The 19,844-nt window shown below is 45.9% G+C and overlaps 1 protein-coding gene across 1 annotated transcript in view; it reads left to right on the top strand.

The window, feature by feature from the left end:
• The window catches only part of FAM219A (family with sequence similarity 219, member A), a gene marked incomplete at its 5' end in the record, with an annotated part of 37,243 nt that extends 22,876 nt beyond the window's left edge, over positions 1 to 14,367 (top strand). Inside the window, 4 exons of the mRNA XM_010073294.1 lie at positions 8,309 to 8,411; positions 12,391 to 12,471; positions 12,833 to 12,887; positions 14,094 to 14,367. Of these exons, the coding sequence (XP_010071596.1) occupies positions 8,309 to 8,411; positions 12,391 to 12,471; positions 12,833 to 12,887; positions 14,094 to 14,252 (398 nt within the window). The remainder of the gene's footprint in view (positions 1 to 8,308; positions 8,412 to 12,390; positions 12,472 to 12,832; positions 12,888 to 14,093) is intronic.
• Between the last annotated feature and the right edge of the window lie 5,477 nt (positions 14,368 to 19,844).

Below are 19,844 nucleotides of genomic sequence, written 5' to 3'. Positions count from 1 at the left end.
CTGAATCACAACAAAATGCCCTTGTGAGCTGGGAACTGCAACAACAGATGCGTTTGAAATCAGTACAGAAAGATGTTCAAAGTTGAAGAGAGATGAATTGCTGCCTGCTGCTACATAGTCTCAACATGTCTTAGTAAAATGGCTGCAGAGACAGCTTGAGCAGAGGACGGAGAATCCTGATTCTCTGGGCCTCTGCTGCCACAGATGCTCCATGTGGCTTTAAGGTAAACCAGCTATATAGTTTCTCCCAGCAGTAAAATACAGCTTACTGTCTTACAAAGATGATTTGTGATTATGTCGTGCCATGAAGAGGTAAAATGCTTTGTGTACAAAGTAGTAAATTTTTTCCCTAAAGTATACAGCTGTAAGGTTTTCTTTGCTAGATGGCTAACCGCACTGGATGCCCTGCTCTCTTACATGTCGAAGCCCAATAGTGGTTCCTTCCTGTAATCACCTGAAGGTCCGATAAATGAGATTCGGGGCTGGGATAGAGTGTCTGGGAAACAGGGATATGCTGCTGGAACGTAACGCCACTTTTGGAGATGCTTGTGGTGTGAGTAGATGATAGCTTTGGTCAGGACTGGAGCACTCACCTGTCCTCCTCTGTGCTAAGGAATAGTGTGGTGCTTTGGTTTGTTGTGTGTTTTCTGAAGGGAAAGGCGAGAAGTACCACCAGCTAGGCCATCAGAAACCTCTCTGTAGCTTGTGCAGGCAGCGCTGTAGGTGAGCATTACCCCAGAATGAACCCTGACTTGCTGTGTGTGCAATGCACTGACTGCTTGTTACAGTAGCTCCTATACGAGAAGTTAAGAGGTGCAGCCTTGGATAAGAGAGGCAAACATCATCTTGGTACTCCCTAGGTCATTTACCAATTCTTCATTTGGTCAGGCCTTCCTGGGAGCTATTGGTGTTTGTGCCAGCCCTCAGCCATGCCGAAGGGACAGAGCAGCAGCCAGATCAGGAAAACATAAGGAAACACAGCTACTTGGATGCTTAAAACCTGGTCCTAGAGGGACCTTGGAAGACAGATTTATACACCTGCTCTTGCTAGACAGTTCTCACAATTAGATGGAGTTCACTAATTTCCTCAAGTTTGTCTGGGTCAGCAAAAATAACATACTTCAGCTAAAAATACCGTGTCTTGCACAATTTGCCCAAGTTGCTAGTTGGATGACGTAGCTATCTGACCTTTGCTTATCTGAACAGTCTTTTCTGAAGCTGGGTGAAACAATCCTGATTCAGATGGCCTGTCCTGAATAATCAATGCTGACGCCCAGTGCCTATCAGATTGAAACCATATTCCCTGTATTCAGAGCAGGGAGCTGGCTGCAGACAGCTCCTTTTTGTTTCTGCTACTCTTGTTTAGTAAAAATCACTTTCTTTTGCCTTTCTTTGCAATGCAGGGAGGCACAGCCATCAGCTGCACTAATGCTACCCATATGGTCACACTTACACTCTCTAAATCTCCCCAGGGAGCACAGCCCTCACCAGGATCAGCATGGCACCAGCACATGGCTTTCTTATACCTCCTTTTCTATACATCCTGCAGGCAAAGCCCCTGTTGATGTACATACCCTGAAATCTCTCCAAGAACTGACACAGTCCTCGCTGACAAATACTGTCAGAGGTAAAAGGTATTGAAGGTTTCAGCGTTAACTACATTCATGCTAATGTCCTCAAGCTAAATGACACAAGTGAGCTGAAATCGGGACTTGGGCTTGAAGTGGAAGTTGTAGTCAGCACTTCATTTTTTCTCCCACTGTTTGCTCATGACTCTGTTTTTTTAACAGACAGATTAATTTTGTTTACTGTGTAATTTAAATTCTCTACTTTCTTGAGAAGGTAGAATTCATCAGGGAATCACTGCCTGTCCTCAGCCTCTGAAATGGTCTCAGCTGGCAGTGGGGGACAGAGAGTCAAATACATCCCAAAATCTCATCTCTTAGACCTTGAAGATGGAAAAGTACACCAGATTAATTTCTCTTTTTGTTCTGCAGCAAATCCTGTGCACCCACACTGCACTGTTCCCATACCGCACTGTCCCCATAGCAGGAAGCTCCATCTCCTCCTAGGCAGGCAGGTTTACAAGCAATTGAGTTAGCAAGGTTCAGCCAGCAGCTCTCAGCAAAGAGACAGGAGTACTCAGCATCTGCGTGCTTCCAGCCCACAGTGCAAAGGAAGCAAATCAGCCCCATCTGCCACTGAATGGTGTTTGTACCAATCAGGCTACCTCAGCTGAGGGGGATGCACACAGTCAGGCACCATGGCAGTGAGAGGTGATGGCTTCCTAAACCACTCTCTACCCACCACTGTCCAACCACAGCCAGAGTTACTCACTATCTTGGAACAAATGAGAAGCATGCATATGGTGGGGTCTGACAGTCCAAATAGCTCTTCAGCATAGCAGAACATTATCTTCACCAAATTCTTGGGTTGTCTGCTTTGTCTAATATCACAAAAGGAGTAGTTTTTCAGGAGACCAAAGCACACATCTACTTTTGCCATTTCTGGTTTGGGGCAGACTGTAGGCAAAACCAATGACCCCCTACATAGCAACAGATACCAAAGAAGCTGTTCAGCATTTCAGTTTTAAAAAACAGTTTTATTAAAACTGGTTATGATTTTGTTTAAAGACCAAAACCAGGGGAATAATTGTAAGGATTTATTCAAGTCTGATTTTTAACGTCAGCACATTTGTGTTAAGTCCGCACTGCTTCACATGCTCCATTACTATCCTCCCTCATCATAAAGCAGCTAGATTCATCCAGACAGCTAAACAGGTAGCCATTTTAAATTGCACTGAGTAACACAGCAGTGCTTGAAATCATTCATTAGGGCTGTAGCTGTTCCCAATGGTAAGGAGGGAATTCAGCCCCTCTTATCTTAGACACGACTTTCTCAGATTGAGGTTCTCTGTGGGAGTGCTCCATTTGTCAGCAATGCAGTTATTTGCCCATCCTCTGACACATCCTAAATCAGGTAGGTGACAGCACAGCAGGGTAGGGACAGTTTGCTGAGTGCTTAGCAGCTGGGGCACCATCTTATTGAGGACCTTTGCATGGAGCTGTATTACAAGACCATTGCCAGACAGGATGCAAGGCTGCGCCAGTTATGGTCCTGATTGTGTCTGCAGCATGCATTTCCTTTGCCTCTTTATATTTAGGTGTTATTCCTGCCATACTGAATGCTCTGTGGGCTCCTTTGGCTGTTGTCTTGTCACCAGTAGAGCTTACCTTGAAGTAGTACTTGGAGCAGATGCTGAATGTCTTACATGGGGTCAGTGAGGAGGGCACGCTAGTGTGAGGCTAGCACAAACATAACAGCTTGCTCGTTGAACAGATTCATCTTCTTTCTTTAAATGATTTTAATGTCATAAGGGGACAAAATCTCTTAAAAATGAAGTGACAAGGTGGACAAGAAAGGAGGGTGAGATGTGACATGGTGGTTGACAGGTCCAGACGAAAGGCTATCCCACATGCTGTTCAGAGCAGTATAGTGGTGTCAAAAGGATCCTGGACCCCCTCTTCACATACACACACAGGCATGAACACACACATGTGCTGCTCCATGTGTTCCTCTTCTGACACAGTGTCCAGGATTAGCTTGAGTGGAACTGGTGCAGCCAAATTCCCCAGTGTGCCAGGCTGACAGCACAGCTGTCTGTGTTCTCCAAGCTCTCCACTGAAACAGAAGCTAATGCTGCTTGGCTCCACTCAAGCATGGAGCCAGCTAGATTACCCGACACAGCAACCCTGCTAATGATCAGACAGGATCTTCAGACTCTTAATATAGCATACTTCTTAATGTCAAAGGCACACACAGGCTGCTTCATGCCCTCACATCTTCTGTTCTATCTTCCTTTTTCAAGGGGGTGTCTGTCTGGAAAATTAGTGAAAAACCAGCAGGAACCTGAATTTGGGTAAAGCCATCTCTCCCCTAACTGTACCAGGTGCAAGCCATTGCACCTGTACTCACACTGTGCTCAGTCACCCATAACTGCTTCATGTGAAGTGGGGTGACAAACCGTGAATGTGAGTATTTCACTAGGTACAGTGGTAGAAAGTAGAACAGTCAAGTGAAACGAAAGCTAAACAACCTACTTCAAATACTTGCGAATGCCATGTAAAGAGCATTGTTGGAGCTCTGCTGTTACGCCACTCTTTTACTGCCAGCAGTGAGTGATTTCTCTGAAGTAGCTGGAGAGCAGCCTTGTTTCATTCTGCCTTCCCCATCTCCAAGTCTGTCCTCTACCTTGTATCTCTGCTGTATTAGCGTTTCACTGATCATCAAACAGTAAATGCACCAGACATGAAATAACCAGTGGCTGGAAATCACAGTCTTCCATTTTTTCATTTGTTCTTGCATGTCTCACTTTCTTTATATTTGGCAGGAGTGCCTGTTACCCTTCCTCATACTTCTGGTCCCCAAGAGTTGCCCAAAATCAGGCACTTTTGTAGGGTCACCAGTAGAGCTATCATCCATAGCTCTACTACAATAGGTCTAGACAAGTCACCATCAAGCCTAGTTGCCTTCCTGGAAGTTCATTGCAGGTAGTGGAAGTGCAGTGCAGGCATCACAGGCAGTCCTGGACATGGAGAACCATTTCATAGCCAGTGCCAGAAACTGCCAAGTGCTGAAGACAAGCTATGCCTATCCCCTCTGGTGTGACCATGCCCTCAATGTCTCAAGCTAAGCAGCAGCCTTGGGGCTGAGGGAGACATGCAGAAACACATGTAGAAACACAGGTCTTATCTAAGTCCAATGGGGAATACTTGACTACCATACTGGAGAGTCCAGGATGACTCAGAAGGAAAGAGCATCTTAGCTTTTAATTCCCTGAGAATTGCCCAGGTTCATAGTTCCACGGTTTCACACAAAAGTTAGCACAGTTGAGTCAGTGAAGAATTGTGATCTTAGGATTCATGCTCATGTGGGTGTAGCATCAGCCGATATGGGGCAGACTTCAAAGAAAAATGCCATTTACTTATCACGACTAGATTGTGGTTCCTTCTCTCACCTTCTCATTACTGTGCTCATTTATGTGTTTGATTGCAACTTCTATGAGAACTGCTTTGATTTGTGAAATTACTTTTTTTTGTTAAAATATTGGACCCTGAAAATAACATCTTCAGTAGTACCTAAATCAATCACATTTCTAGAATGAACCTAGTTACTTAAAGGCTGGGGTGCTGGCCTTCAAATAAATGTCTGGGTGCCAAAAACAAAAGAACTGGAAGCCTGGGAAAGAGCTCACTACCTGGAAATGGGGTTCACAAACTCCACGTGCTACACCAAGACGAAGAACTGAGCAGAAAATGGACAGTGAAAACCTCCATCCCCTATTCTCAGGGACCTGAGGGTTGGTGTGTGAGGCTGGAATTTATAGCCCAGAATTACTTCATGAGATTGGCACCCAAACAGCTCCTTAGCATGATGGTGGAGGTAGCAGTTGTTCATCCTTGTAAAGCTCACGTAGTAGGTTTCCTTGCTTCAAAGCCTAACATGTCTCATACACATCTCTGCCACCTTCTAGGAGCTTGTCCTAACACACTGGGCCTGGGCTGACTTCCCATTGCCCCTGCTAGCCGTTGCTTTTTGGCCCTCAGGGTCTCAGAATTCATAGTATCTAAAAGGGAGATGAACTGTTCATTCATGCTTAAGAATTTGGCTGAGGACACAGGCATGGATGTTCCTACTGCACTTACATTGCTTTGGGAAGGTTCCCTCCAAGCTACTAAATAAGTGAAATAACAGGTTAAATAGGAAATCTCATATTGTTCAGACCCACATGTTGCAATAGCATTCAATAGTAGCATAGAAATAGTCGTGGAGAGACCTGATGGAGGAAAGAGACTCTTAGCAAAAGTCCAGATTCATCATCTGAATGAGTAATCTGAGTCAGAGAAAAGCATTAGTGCTTGTACTGAGCAATCAACAGAAAGCAGAGAGCGCTGCTCCATTTAAAAGGCTCAGGCACGCCTTAACTGCCTTGACAGAAAATGAGATTTGTAACCTGTTTCTGAGTCAGGTGCCTTTTGTGAATTATACAGCCTCTTAAAGTATTGGCGGCTTGTCTTAGTGCTGTGTATTTGTGGTCAGCACTAGAGCTTCTGGTGTAGATGGGTGTAAGTCGGTTTGTATTTATGGTTGTAAACATGTACCTCCATAAAACCCCACTTTATCCCTCTGTGTCTGAATAGAAAAATTCATGTGGCCTGCAAAATACCTGAGAAATTACTCTGATATAAGGTTTTGACTTCAATCCTGTATCAGTCTCTTTGTTGCTTATGCCAGAGTGAGTTATTAATCTGATCCTTTTCCTGACAAGTTCAATGAGCATTTGTTCACCTCAGCTGTCAGCAGGCGGAGGGCTGGGCATGGTTTGTACATACGCTTCTCTTCAGGTTCCTCAGCCATGCTCATCATCACGATCTCTAGGCATCTCTGCTGCCTATACGTCCCTCAAAAAAGGCAGCCTTGGACATGTGTCCCCCTGCTCCTAGCTGTGTGGAAAGATCAGAATTGGCTTACCTTGCACTTGCACACCCTGGTGGCCACACCACTTTCCTACGACGAGTGGGAGAAGGTGCTTTTCTCTCAAAGGGGAATAAAATCGGCAAGAGAAAAAGTATATCGGCACATTTCACACACTGCAGAGGAAGCAGAAGCAAAACAAATATACTATTCAGGTTCTCCAGCCAACAGTCTGGTAAACTCCTATTATCCAGGCATGACACAAAAATAGTTCCCAATATTTTCTTACACTCTGGAGGATGTTTTTAACTGAGCCCTTTCCTGCCCTACTGGCCCCATGCTCGGCTTTTCCTTACAAGCCTTGCCTGGCATCGCAGGATGAGATTGGGGCAGTTAGCCCAACTCAACGGGTCTCTTTAGCTCGGAAAAGAGGAGACTGAGGGGTGGCCTAATCAATGTTTATAAATATGTAAAGGGTGAGTGTCAGGAGGATGGAGCCAGGCTCCTTCTCTGTGACATCCAGTGATAGGACAAGGGGCAATGGGTTCAAGCTGGAACATAGGAGGTTCCACTTGAATATGAGAAAAAACTTCTTTACAGTGGGGGTGACAGAGCACTGGAACAGGCTGCCCAGAGAGGTTGTGGAGTCTCCTTCTCTGGAGACATTCAAAGCCCGCCTGGATGCGTTCCTGTGTGATCTGATCTAGGTGTTCCTGCTCTGGCAGGGGGATTGGACTAGATGATCTTTCGAGGTCCCTTCCAATCTCTAACATTCTGTGATTCTGTGATTTCCCACAGGAAACAAGGAAGGACTTTGAATCAGAAAATTTAATAATCAGTTTATGTGGTAATCTATCATGCATGGGCTCCTATCCCTTCTGGAGGCAGGGCTGTATTAATGCAGCAGACACATTGCATACCTGCAGAAGCCATAGCTTTTGGACTCAAATTCTAGTTGTGATCCTGTGGTGAGACGTTGTTAAGAAATAAACTCTCATAAAGGAGAAGCTAATTTAAATCTCCTCTTGCACTGCATACATAAAGAAAACGTGATGCCCTGTCCATGCTCTAAGGTACATTTCAGCAGCAAGTAGAACATGGTCTGAAAATCTAAGCAAACAATATGCTGTTTAAAAATACAGCTCCAAAATGTTTCACTTTTTTTTTTTTTTTTTTTTTAAATAGAGCAGGCTCCCAAGAATCAATGTGAGATAAAAGAAAAAGACACATGGGGAACATCACAGGCTGCCAGGAGGAGAATCAGGGAAGGCAGCAACACTTCTGCTGTAGGGTGTGTTAGTCTGGTGAGTTGCTGTCTAGGGAAGCAGTAATAACTCAGGCCTGGTGTCCAGCTAGGCTGGACTAACACTAAATGGTGGTGCTGCTTTGATGAAGACACTTTTCTAGCCCCATTGGGCCTCTCAGCAGCAGCCTCAGTAGGAGAAAAGGCGAAAGGATAGATTCCCTGCCCAGCACAAGTCACGGTCTTAGGGTCCGTGCAGCAGCCAGGTGCACATGGAGACAAGGTCTCTGCCCTTTCTCTGCCCCAGCTGGGTCTCATCCAGAAGCTCTGTGACCGTCTTAGTGTGGTGTTGTCAACAAGCTGCTGTAAGTCAAGGTATATTAGTTTTAGCCCCTGGTGATCTTGGAGGCAAAGGGACACAGCTGAGAGGGCCATTGCAGCATCCCTCCTTGGGAGATTGAGAGTTCATGTCCTTTGCTATTAATTCTGCTGTGACTTCTGCTGCTATCAGATCTGGGTTTCTGCAGCTGTACGGTGACCTGCCAGGCTGTTTCCCTAATTTTGCTTTTCCCCTTTGTATCCCCTATGCAGAGAAGCAGAGGGAGCTGGCCCGGAAGGGGTCCCTGAAGAATGGCAACATGGGAAGCCCAGTTAATCAGCAGCCCAAGAAGAACAACGTGATGGCACGAACAAGGTAAAGGACTGGAAGAGCACTCAGCTGTGCTCTAAACTGCAATCCCTAAATGGCCTCAGGGATGCATCCCATCCCCTGGAGAGATACAGGGACAGCTGAACCCAGGACCATTGACGGTGCAGCCTGCAGGAGACAGAGGCAGCCCAGCCTAGTTGAAGACAGGGGTCTGATGCAGCTGTCTTGCATGTTCTAGGTAGCCTCATGTAACACATAATCCTGCCAGTGGGAGAGATACAAGCTACTTCATGTAATGCAAACTGTTTTAGAGCTTAGTTTGCATTGTCTGCTTTTATCGCAGTAATTCCCCTGCTTCTTGTTGATGATGGCCCCTTCCCCATACTGATTGACTTAATGAAGGCTTGTACCTAATCCATCTCTGTGTACTTTGCCATACACCTCCTCCACACTTTGAACAGCATGGTCCTACTTTGCTGGAGCTGCCTTGGCACATCTATGTATGACAGTATTAGATGGTACTATAAACCCCTGTAAACGAAGACGTTCCTACCTGAATACTTTCTTTTAGAGTATTTCTATTTTTTCGATGCAAGCTTCAGTACCGCAGCATTTTACTTACCTGCATTCAGGAGGAAGGAACCTCCCTGAGCCCACAAGATTGCATGCTTTGCATCCTACTAGAAAGGTGGTGGTTTTTAGTGGAGGACCTCACTTAAAATGACGGAAGGATCTGTGTGAATGCTGGGTGTTTACTGATGAATGAGAAAGTTTCACAGATTACCATATATTAAGTAGAACAGGAGCTGCAGGTCAGAGCCTTTCTGTATGCAACGCATCCACCAGACGAGGTTCCTTGTTAACATTAATTCACAAAACCCAAAATAGTAGTCATAACTCATGCCAGGACTTCGTCAAGTTTTATTTGTAAGCCCCTGCAAAGTTGGTGGAATACGCTGCATTGCTCCCTGCCCTGTGTTCTGTTGTTGAGACCATAAAAAAGATCCAAGCCCTTCAGGGCAGCAAGAATTTCAGCAAATGCTCCCAGCTGCATTTTTCACACCCACCGTTTCTCCTTGTCTTCCAAATACAAGCTGGAAAGTCTTGCTTTCTTTTACCTATAGGCTGCATGTTAGCTTCCCGAGAGGAACAGTAGCAGATTTGCTGTTTGAGAGATTTAGAAACATTGAAATTAGTGGAGGAAGATGGTATAGGAGAGAAGATGGGATATGTGCCTACCTGTAAAATTCTGAAACATCAACCACACTTCTGCTTAGCGTGGTTGATGTTTCCAAGCTGCCAATGGAAAGATGATTGATTTGAGTGGAGAACAGCAGAGCAGTGACACCTATTGACAAAAGCTTTTGAGCAGCCAGCTCAGTTTTATTCCATTTGTGCACACCTGACCACTGTCCAGAGGACATACGGACCCCTCCACAGCCAAGCGAAGCCTGCTGACGGTAGACTTGCTTTTCTTAGTTACTTTTCGCACAACTTTTAAGAAGCATCCTTTGGGGTCTGTAAAACAGAGGTTTGCAGCCATTGCTTTAGTAGCAGATGTAGCCAAGCTCCATTGTTCCCATATGGCTGGGAGGTGTCTGACACAGGGTCTTGCTGGACCAAGTCCCTTCATCCCCTAACTACCTTGGCTTTCTGGGAACCAAACAACACCACAAGCACAGCCCTCTGAATGGTTCAGTCTGTCTGTGGTGGGTTAACCTTGACTGGATGCCAGGTGCCCAGCAAGCTGCTCTATCACTCCCCTCCTCAGCAGGACAAGGGCAGGGGGAAAATGAGATGGAAAAACTTGTGGTCAAGATAAAGGCAGATTAATAAAGAAAAAGCAAAGGCCACACACGGAAACAGAGGAAGACAAAAGATTTATTCTCTGCTTCCCATCAGTAGGTGATGTCCAGCCAGTTCCTGGAAAGCAGGTCTTCAATATGTGTAGTGGTTGCTCCAGAAGACAAATGTTGTAATAACAAATGCCACCCCACCACCACCACCCCCCTTCTCTTAGCTTCTGTTGCTGAGCAGATGTCATACGGTGTGGAATATCCATTTGGTCAGTTTGGGTCAGCTGTCCTGGCTGTGTCCTCTCCCAAGATCTTGCCCACCACCAGCCTGCTAGTGGGAGGGGGTGTAATGTTGGAGAGACAGCCTTGATGCTGTGTGAGCACTGCTCAGCAGTAGCCAGAACACCGGTGTGTTATCAACTCCTTTCTAGCTACCAGTACAAAGCACAGCACTATGAGGGCTGCTATGGGGAAAATTAGCTCCATCTCAGCCAGACCCAGTACACTGTCTTGCCACAGACAGGGCAACCCCAGGAAGACAGAAATGCCACAAGCTTGTTCAAGCAGCATTTTTTCACAGCAGCTTTTTTTCACAGTATAATGTTTGCAGTATAATGGGAGGTACTCCAGTGGGATACATTGCAAAACGTCCAGATTATGATTGTTCTTTGAGTCCAAACTGTTGGCTTCCTCCAGTCTTTGCAGGAGGAGAATGTGCTAAAGCTATTTCCCCCTTTTTAATAGTCCTACTGTTCTCATCAAATATGTTTTGCTTCATTTAGGCAAACAACATTGCATCTCCTAGTCTCTGATCCACCTCCTTGTCCTTCCCCAAGGCTTCTGTTCTTCTTCATTATCTATATGAATTTCTGACATCCAGCCTCTAGTAACAGGTTGCTTTCACCATTCAGCCTTCTCCTGGAGCAGGGGCACGGGCAGCCTTCAAGGTGAAAGGATCTGGATCTATGACACACTCAGACTCCGTAAGACCAAATAAAATGTGAACAAGGTTGAGGTGACACTGGCACACTTGCTATGAGCACAGGCAGAGACCACAACAACATCCTTACCACTTGGGCACAGTCAGATATTGCAGTTCATTCTGAGGATAACCTAAATTTAGATTTATGTCGTAACATATTTCGTATTAAGTGAGCAAAAACATCAAGACAAGAAGCTCACACTGGGATACCTGTGGATGAAAGCAGGTGCAGCTGCAACCTGGCTTTGTTCCAAGGAGAGTGGGAAGCAAAAATAACAACAATCAGGATGCAAGGGAAAGACTTAGATCAGGGACAAAGACGTTATCACAGTTTTTGTCTGATGCAGAAAAATTGAAGTTCTGTATTATTAAGAAAAAAGACATTTCTCAAGAAGAAGATGTAGCGAGTGTTTTTAATCAAGTAAATAGCACCACAAAGGGTTCTTCCCCTACATCCCCTGGTGGTGCTTTGTTCACTCATGATATAGTAACAACTGTCAGTGAGAATATATGGAGCAGTGACTTGAAAACTGGAGAGCGAGAATGGACATCAGTTCTTGTGATATCTGTATGGGCAAGCTGCTGATGCCAGGTCACAGCTTCAGTTCCAGAGATCTTGCATCTTGATTTCATTCCTGCATGCTCTAGGAGCAGCATCTCAGTGCTATGAGAAGGGGTATTGAATTTTGCCAGTGGATCCCATTTTCTCCAGTGCCCTGGTGCAGCAGTTTGGAAATTCTGCATCAGTTTTAAAATTAATTTATTTTATCTTGAAGACAGTAAGAAAATAGAACTAGTCATGAGGCTATACTTCTGCTTTGTGGTAACATTTGATATATTTTACTCTGCCTTCCCCTAGCCTCCTTCTCCTATTTACTTACTGCTAGTGTCATGTACTCACTCCTAGGAGAAAAAAGCAATACAAAAATGAGCAGTCTGATACAACAAGCAGTGCTAGCCAAACAGGTTCAACAGAATGCAGCATGGAGTGTCCCAACTGTTTTTTTCTTTTAGGGAGGAGCATGTTCCCAAGGCAGGTCAAGCATTCATCCCTGTGAAACTGCTCTAAGCTACCCTGAGACACAGCCCGCTTGCTCTGAATTGCATCCATTTAAACCTCTTCACCAATAAGGGGGGACTTGCAAGGAAGTGAAACAGGGAAAGCCTAACCATCATATAGCTTTTCCCTAGACTATGTGTGGTACTGACCTTTACCGTGTGGTTAACAGACATTTAATTATTTCAGGCTCGTCGTTCCCAATAAGGGCTATTCATCATTAGACCAGAGTCCAGATGAAAAGCCACTGGTAGCCCTGGATACAGACAGGTATGCAAAGTGTTAATAAGATATACATTACGCTGGAACCAAGTTGTCATGCCAGATTGCCCCACTGAAGCTAACTCCCGCTGAAACTGCCCTTGCAGGCCATTTGTACTCTTCCTTGCTGTGCCCTTTGGCACATGCTGTAACTGGTCTGTGTGTGTAAACAAGTAGCAAGAAACATGAGTAAAGAGCATTTTGATGGAAAGCTCAGAAGGTCACAGATGAACTGTGAACAGTGCTGTCCACACTCCCTTGATGTAACTTCTCTGTGCCTAAAGGACAGCTTCATGGCACAAGATAGGGCTAACCAGGGAATACAGGTCTCTCTGTTTACTTCTTTGCTGTATCTTGTCCTTCCCTGCAGTGATGATGACTTTGACATGTCCAGGTATTCCTCCTCGGGATACTCATCGGCTGAGGTGAGTTATACTCCTTCCTGCCATCCTTGCCATGAATGCTAATAGTAGAGCAATGAGAAATGGCTTAGAGTGGCCTTGTGCTGCCAAAAACGGCTACACAAGGAATTTACCAGTGACGTAGACTCTCTGAGCCTGGAAGAGGCCATGGCAGAAACTGTATCATGTTTCTTTCTTCCCCAGTAATCCAGTTAGCTCCATCCCCACACTGCCCTGGCACAGGTACCAATCTGCCCGTTGGCTGTTTTCACAGCTACCTTTGGCTTCACTCAAGCTTTTCCCAGTTCTGCTTAGTCCTGCAGTGTTGGCCCATGTGGTGCAAAAGCATCAGTTTGTCTGCCACACCAGCTTAGCGACTATATGCTTGCCAAGGACACAAATAAAGGATCTGAGAATGTGCTGTGATTGGAGGGGTCAGGGTCACCCAGTACAAGTTTACTTGGAGCAGGCAGAAATCTCAGGGAAGACTTGCAGATGCGAACTCTTGCCCTTTCAAAAAGAAAAGGCAGGAAGTTCAGGCTTGTTAATCCCTCTGCATTGTTGCTGAACATCCTCCCAAGCTCTCTTGTGAATTCATTGCTCAGCCTCTGGCAACTGCTTCTGCAGGATCAGATTTTACATCCAGGGTGCTGAGCAGCCATTTGGCACACAAACTGCTGGGAAGTCTTCCCCCTTGTATCACTTCCTTGGGCAAAATACCTCCAAAACACAGAAAAACAGCCAAGAGCACAGACCAGATCAAATGCTCTGGGCCATCTCTCAGCCCTGATGAAGTCTTATTCACCCAGATTTGGCTAGACAGGACTTGAATCTGACATTACAAGGAGCCAAGAGGCTTTACCACGTTTCAACTGCTATAGTGTGCCCCAGACTGAGAGGAGGGAATACCCAGCTGCCAGTTGGTTTATTAGCATTATTATTATTACATTACTTTTAATGAGGGCTTGTCTTCATGGAAAGATTATTGCGGAATAAAATAGTGTATCGACTTGCTACTCTGCAATATCTCACTCTAGATATTCCTATTCTGGAAAAAGGTAGAACAACGGAAGGCAGCCCTCACCTGTTGTCAAGAACTGGGACTCTTTCATTGGTGGGGCAGCTACTAATGGTGGGAAAATATATTCCGGAATGAGAGACCTCCTTCATCTTCTGACCATCAGAAGGAAGAGGTCTCAAGTGTTTGACTGTTTGTCTCTTTGTCTGTAGCAGATCAACCAAGACTTGAACATCCAGCTGCTAAAGGATGGGTACCGGTTAGATGAGATCCCAGATGACGAGGACCTCGACCTAATCCCACCTAAATCAGTCAACCCTACCTGCATGTGTTGCCAAGCCACCTCCTCCACCGCCTGTCACATCCAGTAGTGAGGCCGGCAGGCTGTGATCAGTGCTTTCCACTATAACTGTAAAACTTAACAGCCATTGCTTCCTCCTATGGTAGGACGTGCACCTCTTTGTGTTCATGGAGCCAGGAGAAACCAAAAAATTCATTTTATGATTGGTTGATAAGTTATTTTAAACTATGATTAAACGAAAGAGAAGTTGCTTAAATTGCTGGGAAGTGCCTGGCAGAACTGACTGGTCTGGAGAGAGAAGGCAGAGATACCTCCTTCCTTTGTGTAGGCACTGGGGATATTTTACAAAGTGTCTGTTACAAAATGGGAAGGGCCAGGGGGGGCTGCAGGTAATCCTGCCTGCCAAAACCAATCTGTCTGTGAGATCAGGAGTGAGTTTGAGGTGTCAGGGGTTTTTACCAGTAAGAGGAGGTCAGTTCTTAATTCATTCGCTAAACCTGTTTCATTTGCAGAACCAAACTGATACTGTAACTGGGGCACAGGAATGGGAATGGAGCAGGGCATCCTTTCATATGACAAGGCTAGCCAGGACTAGCGTGGCACAATTCATTCACTTGTGAAGAGGACAAAGCTGGCATCTCAGTGTGGGTCAGTACTAGCTAGAGCTGTTGTGTCACATATCAAATGCAATCTACCCTTAGCTCCACATTAAATTATCACCAAACACGTCAGATTTGATTTGTAATTCATCTGTGCTCTTCAGGAATTCAGTCCTTCTCTGAGAATACCATACTCCTGATTTCAGTCCAGTCACGTATACTGTCTTCAGCCTATACTTAATTCCCATGAGACCCATCTGCTTCCAAAAATCTTAAACTTAGTTCAACTAAGAAAAAATGAGTCCTGGACGAGACAAGACTAGAGATGTACAGTCTGAAGGTCAGTGCCAGAAAAGCTAGTTGAAGAAAGCACATTTTTACAGTGCTCGACTGTCGATATTCTCTTGACACTGCATCTCTTAGTGCCTGTGGGAGAGACTTGTTAATGCTGAAGGCATCTGTGTGGTGGTGTCAGACTTTAGGGAAGTTTTCAGCAACAGCAGGATTACAAACAGCTTCAGCTGAAAAAAAACCCATGAGAGGAAACTACTGTTTATCCCATCTCTGCCCACTTGGTCTGTGTTACAGCTGTCCCATGTCTGGAGCAATTGTGTTTATTTGATGCTGGAGTAGTCAGGAAACCTGGCGTTACATTGGGTGGCTGGACTGAATTGCCAGTTGACCAGCAGATTGTTTTGAATGCAGAATCGTTTCTGGAATTAGGAAATGTGTCCCCTCCCTGGCTGGTCTTACGCTGCTGGCTTCAGCATATGCGGGGCTCAGGTGAGGAATGGGCTGGCATTTTTCTCAGTATTGAAATCTTTTGCCACAGGCACGACTGTGTGTTTTCCTGCCTGCCAGGAGGAAGGACTGCCTGCCTTGGGTCATCACTTGCTTTGCAGCCTGGGAAAGGGAAAAAGCGAGAGGAATTCTGAGCTTCCCATCAGAATTCCTGAGTCACAAGACAGAGCCTGAGCTCTGCCCTGACAGACAGTTTCCCCATCAGAAATATGCATGAAGTGAGCTGAATCTTTAAGAAGTCCTCTTCATGATCACAACATTTATTTAACATCCTGGGGTTTCATTCTGTGCAGTGCAAAGCACGATACCATCCACAGCATGAGCAAAAGAGCAGGGAAACAAGATTCCTGGGCTTTATGGGCAACTGTTAAAGTTATGATTGCCCCCCCCCTCCCTAAAACAGTGCACTGCCCCCCTGGCTCCAGGCCATAGAAAGAAGACTGAGTGGTGCTGTTTGCTGAGCATCCCTGCCTCCTCATGCAGAAGTGCTGGTTAACTTGCCAGCTCTTCTGGGAAGAGTGTTCCTCAACTGAATGCTCCCTTTCTCACCACCTGAAAATGCTGAGAGGGAATATTTCCAAAATGTTTTTAAAGAAGCAAAAAGTATCAGGTCTCCAGTTCTTCACTTCTTTCTTTATGTGCTTGCTTTCCTCTCCAGTGCTAGCTCAGGTTGAGGTTAGCAAGTCGTCTGGAGGTAGGGGAAAGAGCTCTACCAACATTGTGTAAAGAGAAAAGATAACACGGAAAAATTGTTCCTTGATGAGTCTTTTTTTTTCAGTGGGGAATGTAGTCAAAACCTAACAGAAACCCTATGGTCAAACCAAATCCTATAGGACATGACGGAGTCTCTTTAAATGTTCGCTCTTCTAAAGTGGGACTTTGCAGTTCAGCATTGATACCATGCAACATCTTCATTGCATTTATCCCCCTGGGTCAGTCTCTGTGCCTTCCAGCCGGGCTGCACACGCTCAGCCTTTCCAACAGTCCCTGCTCAGGACCTCAGAGCATTTCAGTGTGCCTGCTAGAGCAATGAGGTGTCTGTTTACATGGGTCAGCCATGCAGAACTGCAGGTCCCACAGGTCTGTGTCCTGCTGCCATCATAGAATCATAGAATTATAGAATGGTTTGGGTTGGAAGGGACCTTTAAGATAATCTAGTTACAACCACTCTGCCATGGACAGGGATGCCTTCCACTAGCCCATGTTGCGAAAAAGCCTCATCCAGCCTGGCCTTGAACATCTCCAGGGATGGGGCATTCACAACTTCCCTGGGCAACCTCTTCCAGAGCCTCACCACCCTCACAGTAAAAAATTTCTTCCTAATAGCTAATCTAAATCTACCCTCTTTCAGCTTAGAACCATTACTCCTTCTGTTGCTACACTCCCTTGTAGAGAGTGCCTCCCCATCTCTTCTGTAGGCCCCCTTTAAATACAGGAAGGCCACAATAAGGTCTCCCAAGAACCTTCTCCTCTCCAGGCTGAACAACCCCAACTCTCTCAGCCTGTCCTCGTACAGGAGGTGCTCCAGCCCTCTGACCGTCTTTGTGGCCCTTCTCTGGACTCACTCCAACAGGTCCATGTCCTTCTTATGCTGGGCCCCCCCAGAGCTGAACACAGTACTCCAGGTGGGGTCTCACCACAGCAGAGTAGAGGGGGAGAATCACCTCCCTCCACCTGTTGGTCACACTTCATTTCATGCAGCCCAGGACATGGTTGGCTTTCTGGGCTGCAAGCTCACATTGCTCGGCTCGTGTTCAGCTTCTCATCAGCCAGCACCCCCAAGTCCTTCTCTTCAGGGCTGCTCTCAATCCATTCTCCTCCCAGCCTGTATTTGTGCTTGCAATTGCCTCGACCCACGTGCAGGACCTTGCACTTGGCCTTCTTGATCTTCATGAGGTTCACATGAGCCCACCTCTCAAGTCTGTCCAGGTCCCTCTGTATGGAATCCCTTCCCTCCAGTATGTCGACCGCACCACACAGCTTGGTGTCGTTGGCAAACTTGCTGAAGGTGCGCTCAATCCTACTGTCCATGTTGCCGACAAAGATGTTAAACAACACCGGTCCCAATACCAACTCCTGCATAACACCACTTGTCACCGAGGACAATGTCTCCACTTGGACATTTAGCCATTGACCACAACTCATTGAATGCCACCATCCAGCCAGGTCCTTATCCACCGAATGGGCCTTCTGTCAAATCCATGTCTCTCCGATTTAGAGACAAGGATGTCATGCAAGTCAGTGTCAAACGCTTTGTACAGGTCAAGGTAGATGATGTCAGTTGTTTGGTCTAAGATAGAATGAGGCTTGCTGAGACTGTTTCTCCCAGGGTTAATGCTTCCCCTCTGAAGGACAGCCTGGTAATGACTGCTCCATGGCACTACGACCAAGTCCGTTTATTGCCCCTGTTGCTGGTTTTTGCCTGCCATGTGCCCTGAGACATTCCTCAACCCTGCAACTGCACTCAGCACTTTGCATTGTGTGATGTGCACCTGCTTCCAGCACAACCTTTTAGAGTCCCTGGGAGAGAGGGAGATTAATTTAAATGTTAACCATGCCCCATGCTTCCTCCAAACACAGAGAGAAGCACAAGCCAAGTGTTTTTCCTTGAACACAGAAGGAGTTGGTTGCACAAATAGCTGGTTTGGCATGACAGTACAGGACCATAAAATGGCAATTTTTTGGCTTCTCCTCTCTATGCTTTGTGTTCATATATTTTATTAGGGGAATAAAGTAGAAAGGGTGGGGAAAAGTAGTTACTTGTTCAGGGTCATTATCTGGAAGGCCGAATGGATTAACGCAATGCACCTGTGGCTATCATAGAAAATTGAATGCTAACCCTTCTGAACCACAGCCCCTTAAGCAGGTTATGACCACAGAGCCTGTTTGTTGGCTCAGTATGGAATACAGTGGACGGCCCATCACTATGTATTAACCACAGATTGGGCTGGCTCTCCCTGTCTGGTCTCATGTTCAGACCTTTGCTTCAGCCAAAAGGTTTTCCTTTTGCCCTTGGTGGAGGTTACACTGTGGTGATTTCCTGGGAAGGTGTATAGATACGTGGCCATTCTGACACTGCTCTCCTTGGGCCACCATGGCCTGGAAAAGGCAAAAGCAAAGAGCATGGACCCTGACTCTCTGTTGCAGCATTATAAAGCCCTAAAATCTGCAGAGCTGCTGGGCACTCTCCTGAATGCAGATTGCATGCACAAAAGCAAATCGCTCCTTGTTCCAGTCTTTGCACCAAACCAGATTGTCTTCTCAGGCCCCATTTTCAGTCCAGACTTGTACAGAATACCAAGGGGAGGGGCACCTTGGAGTATGAAAAGCTGCATTGCTGTCCATCTAAATTACCATGCAAAGAGGATAGCTTCCTTATGTTGATTCTGGTGCATTCACAAAGAAATTTGCTTTTGAAGCCTCCTAAAGACAGACTGTCTTTTTGTTAGGATTTTGTGTAATTTTAGTTACCAAATTACCTGAGCTTAAGCAAGTAATTTCCTCTTACCAGATGTTAATTTTGCCCTTTAACATGAGCTGGCTTTGAACACCAGGGTCTCAGCACTCAGCTCTCTCTCTCCGGTCTGCAAATGCTCCATTTCCAGATGTCTGTGTGAGAAGGAGCATGCTCCAGTGTTGAGGAAGGTCTTTAGATATCGTGGTCTTGTCTGCTTTTATGGTGGTTGCATAATAATGTACTTTGGCTGAAAAGAGGCTGATGTCCAGGCAACCATCCTGAAGGCTCATTTGATGTCTTATCAGACATATCTTGAAGCCAACACTTCTAAGAGCCACTGGATCATATCTGATGTTGCTTCATGTCTACCCCTAACGTGTATGCTTAGCCGTTAGGTCTGCTGTGCTGTTCTGGCTGTCTTGCCTGCAGATGCCTTGCGATTGCAAAAGCAGGCAGCCAAGCCTGCTACATGGGCTTCGAAAGGGACTTCAGGATGCTCCCCCATGGACAGGATGGACTCAGTGGCTTGTGGTTTGTTTCTCCGGCTCCTTTCCCAAAAGGAGGCACCTGCTCTGCTCAGCTGTATGCTGGCTGACACATTGGTCTGCAATCCTGAGCAGAATCCTTTCCTCTCCATGCAGAGTTTGTCCTTGGGCTGGCCTGCAAGTTGTACAACGGCATGGCTTGAAAAGTACAGTGCCCTGTATGTGACTCAACAGAAGCATGAAGATGCTTTTGAAGAAAGGAAGGACCCAGCTGGGCACCAGATGGAAGGACAGGAAAAGGAAAACAAGCAGTAACTAGA

Source organism: Pterocles gutturalis, unplaced genomic scaffold (genome assembly GCF_000699245.1).
Source record: "Pterocles gutturalis isolate BGI_N339 unplaced genomic scaffold, ASM69924v1 scaffold10032, whole genome shotgun sequence".
In the NCBI taxonomy this organism is placed as follows: Eukaryota; Metazoa; Chordata; class Aves; order Pterocliformes; family Pteroclidae; genus Pterocles; species Pterocles gutturalis.
Note: the sequence above shows the minus strand (reverse complement) of the source record. Positions and strands in the feature narration are given on the sequence as shown.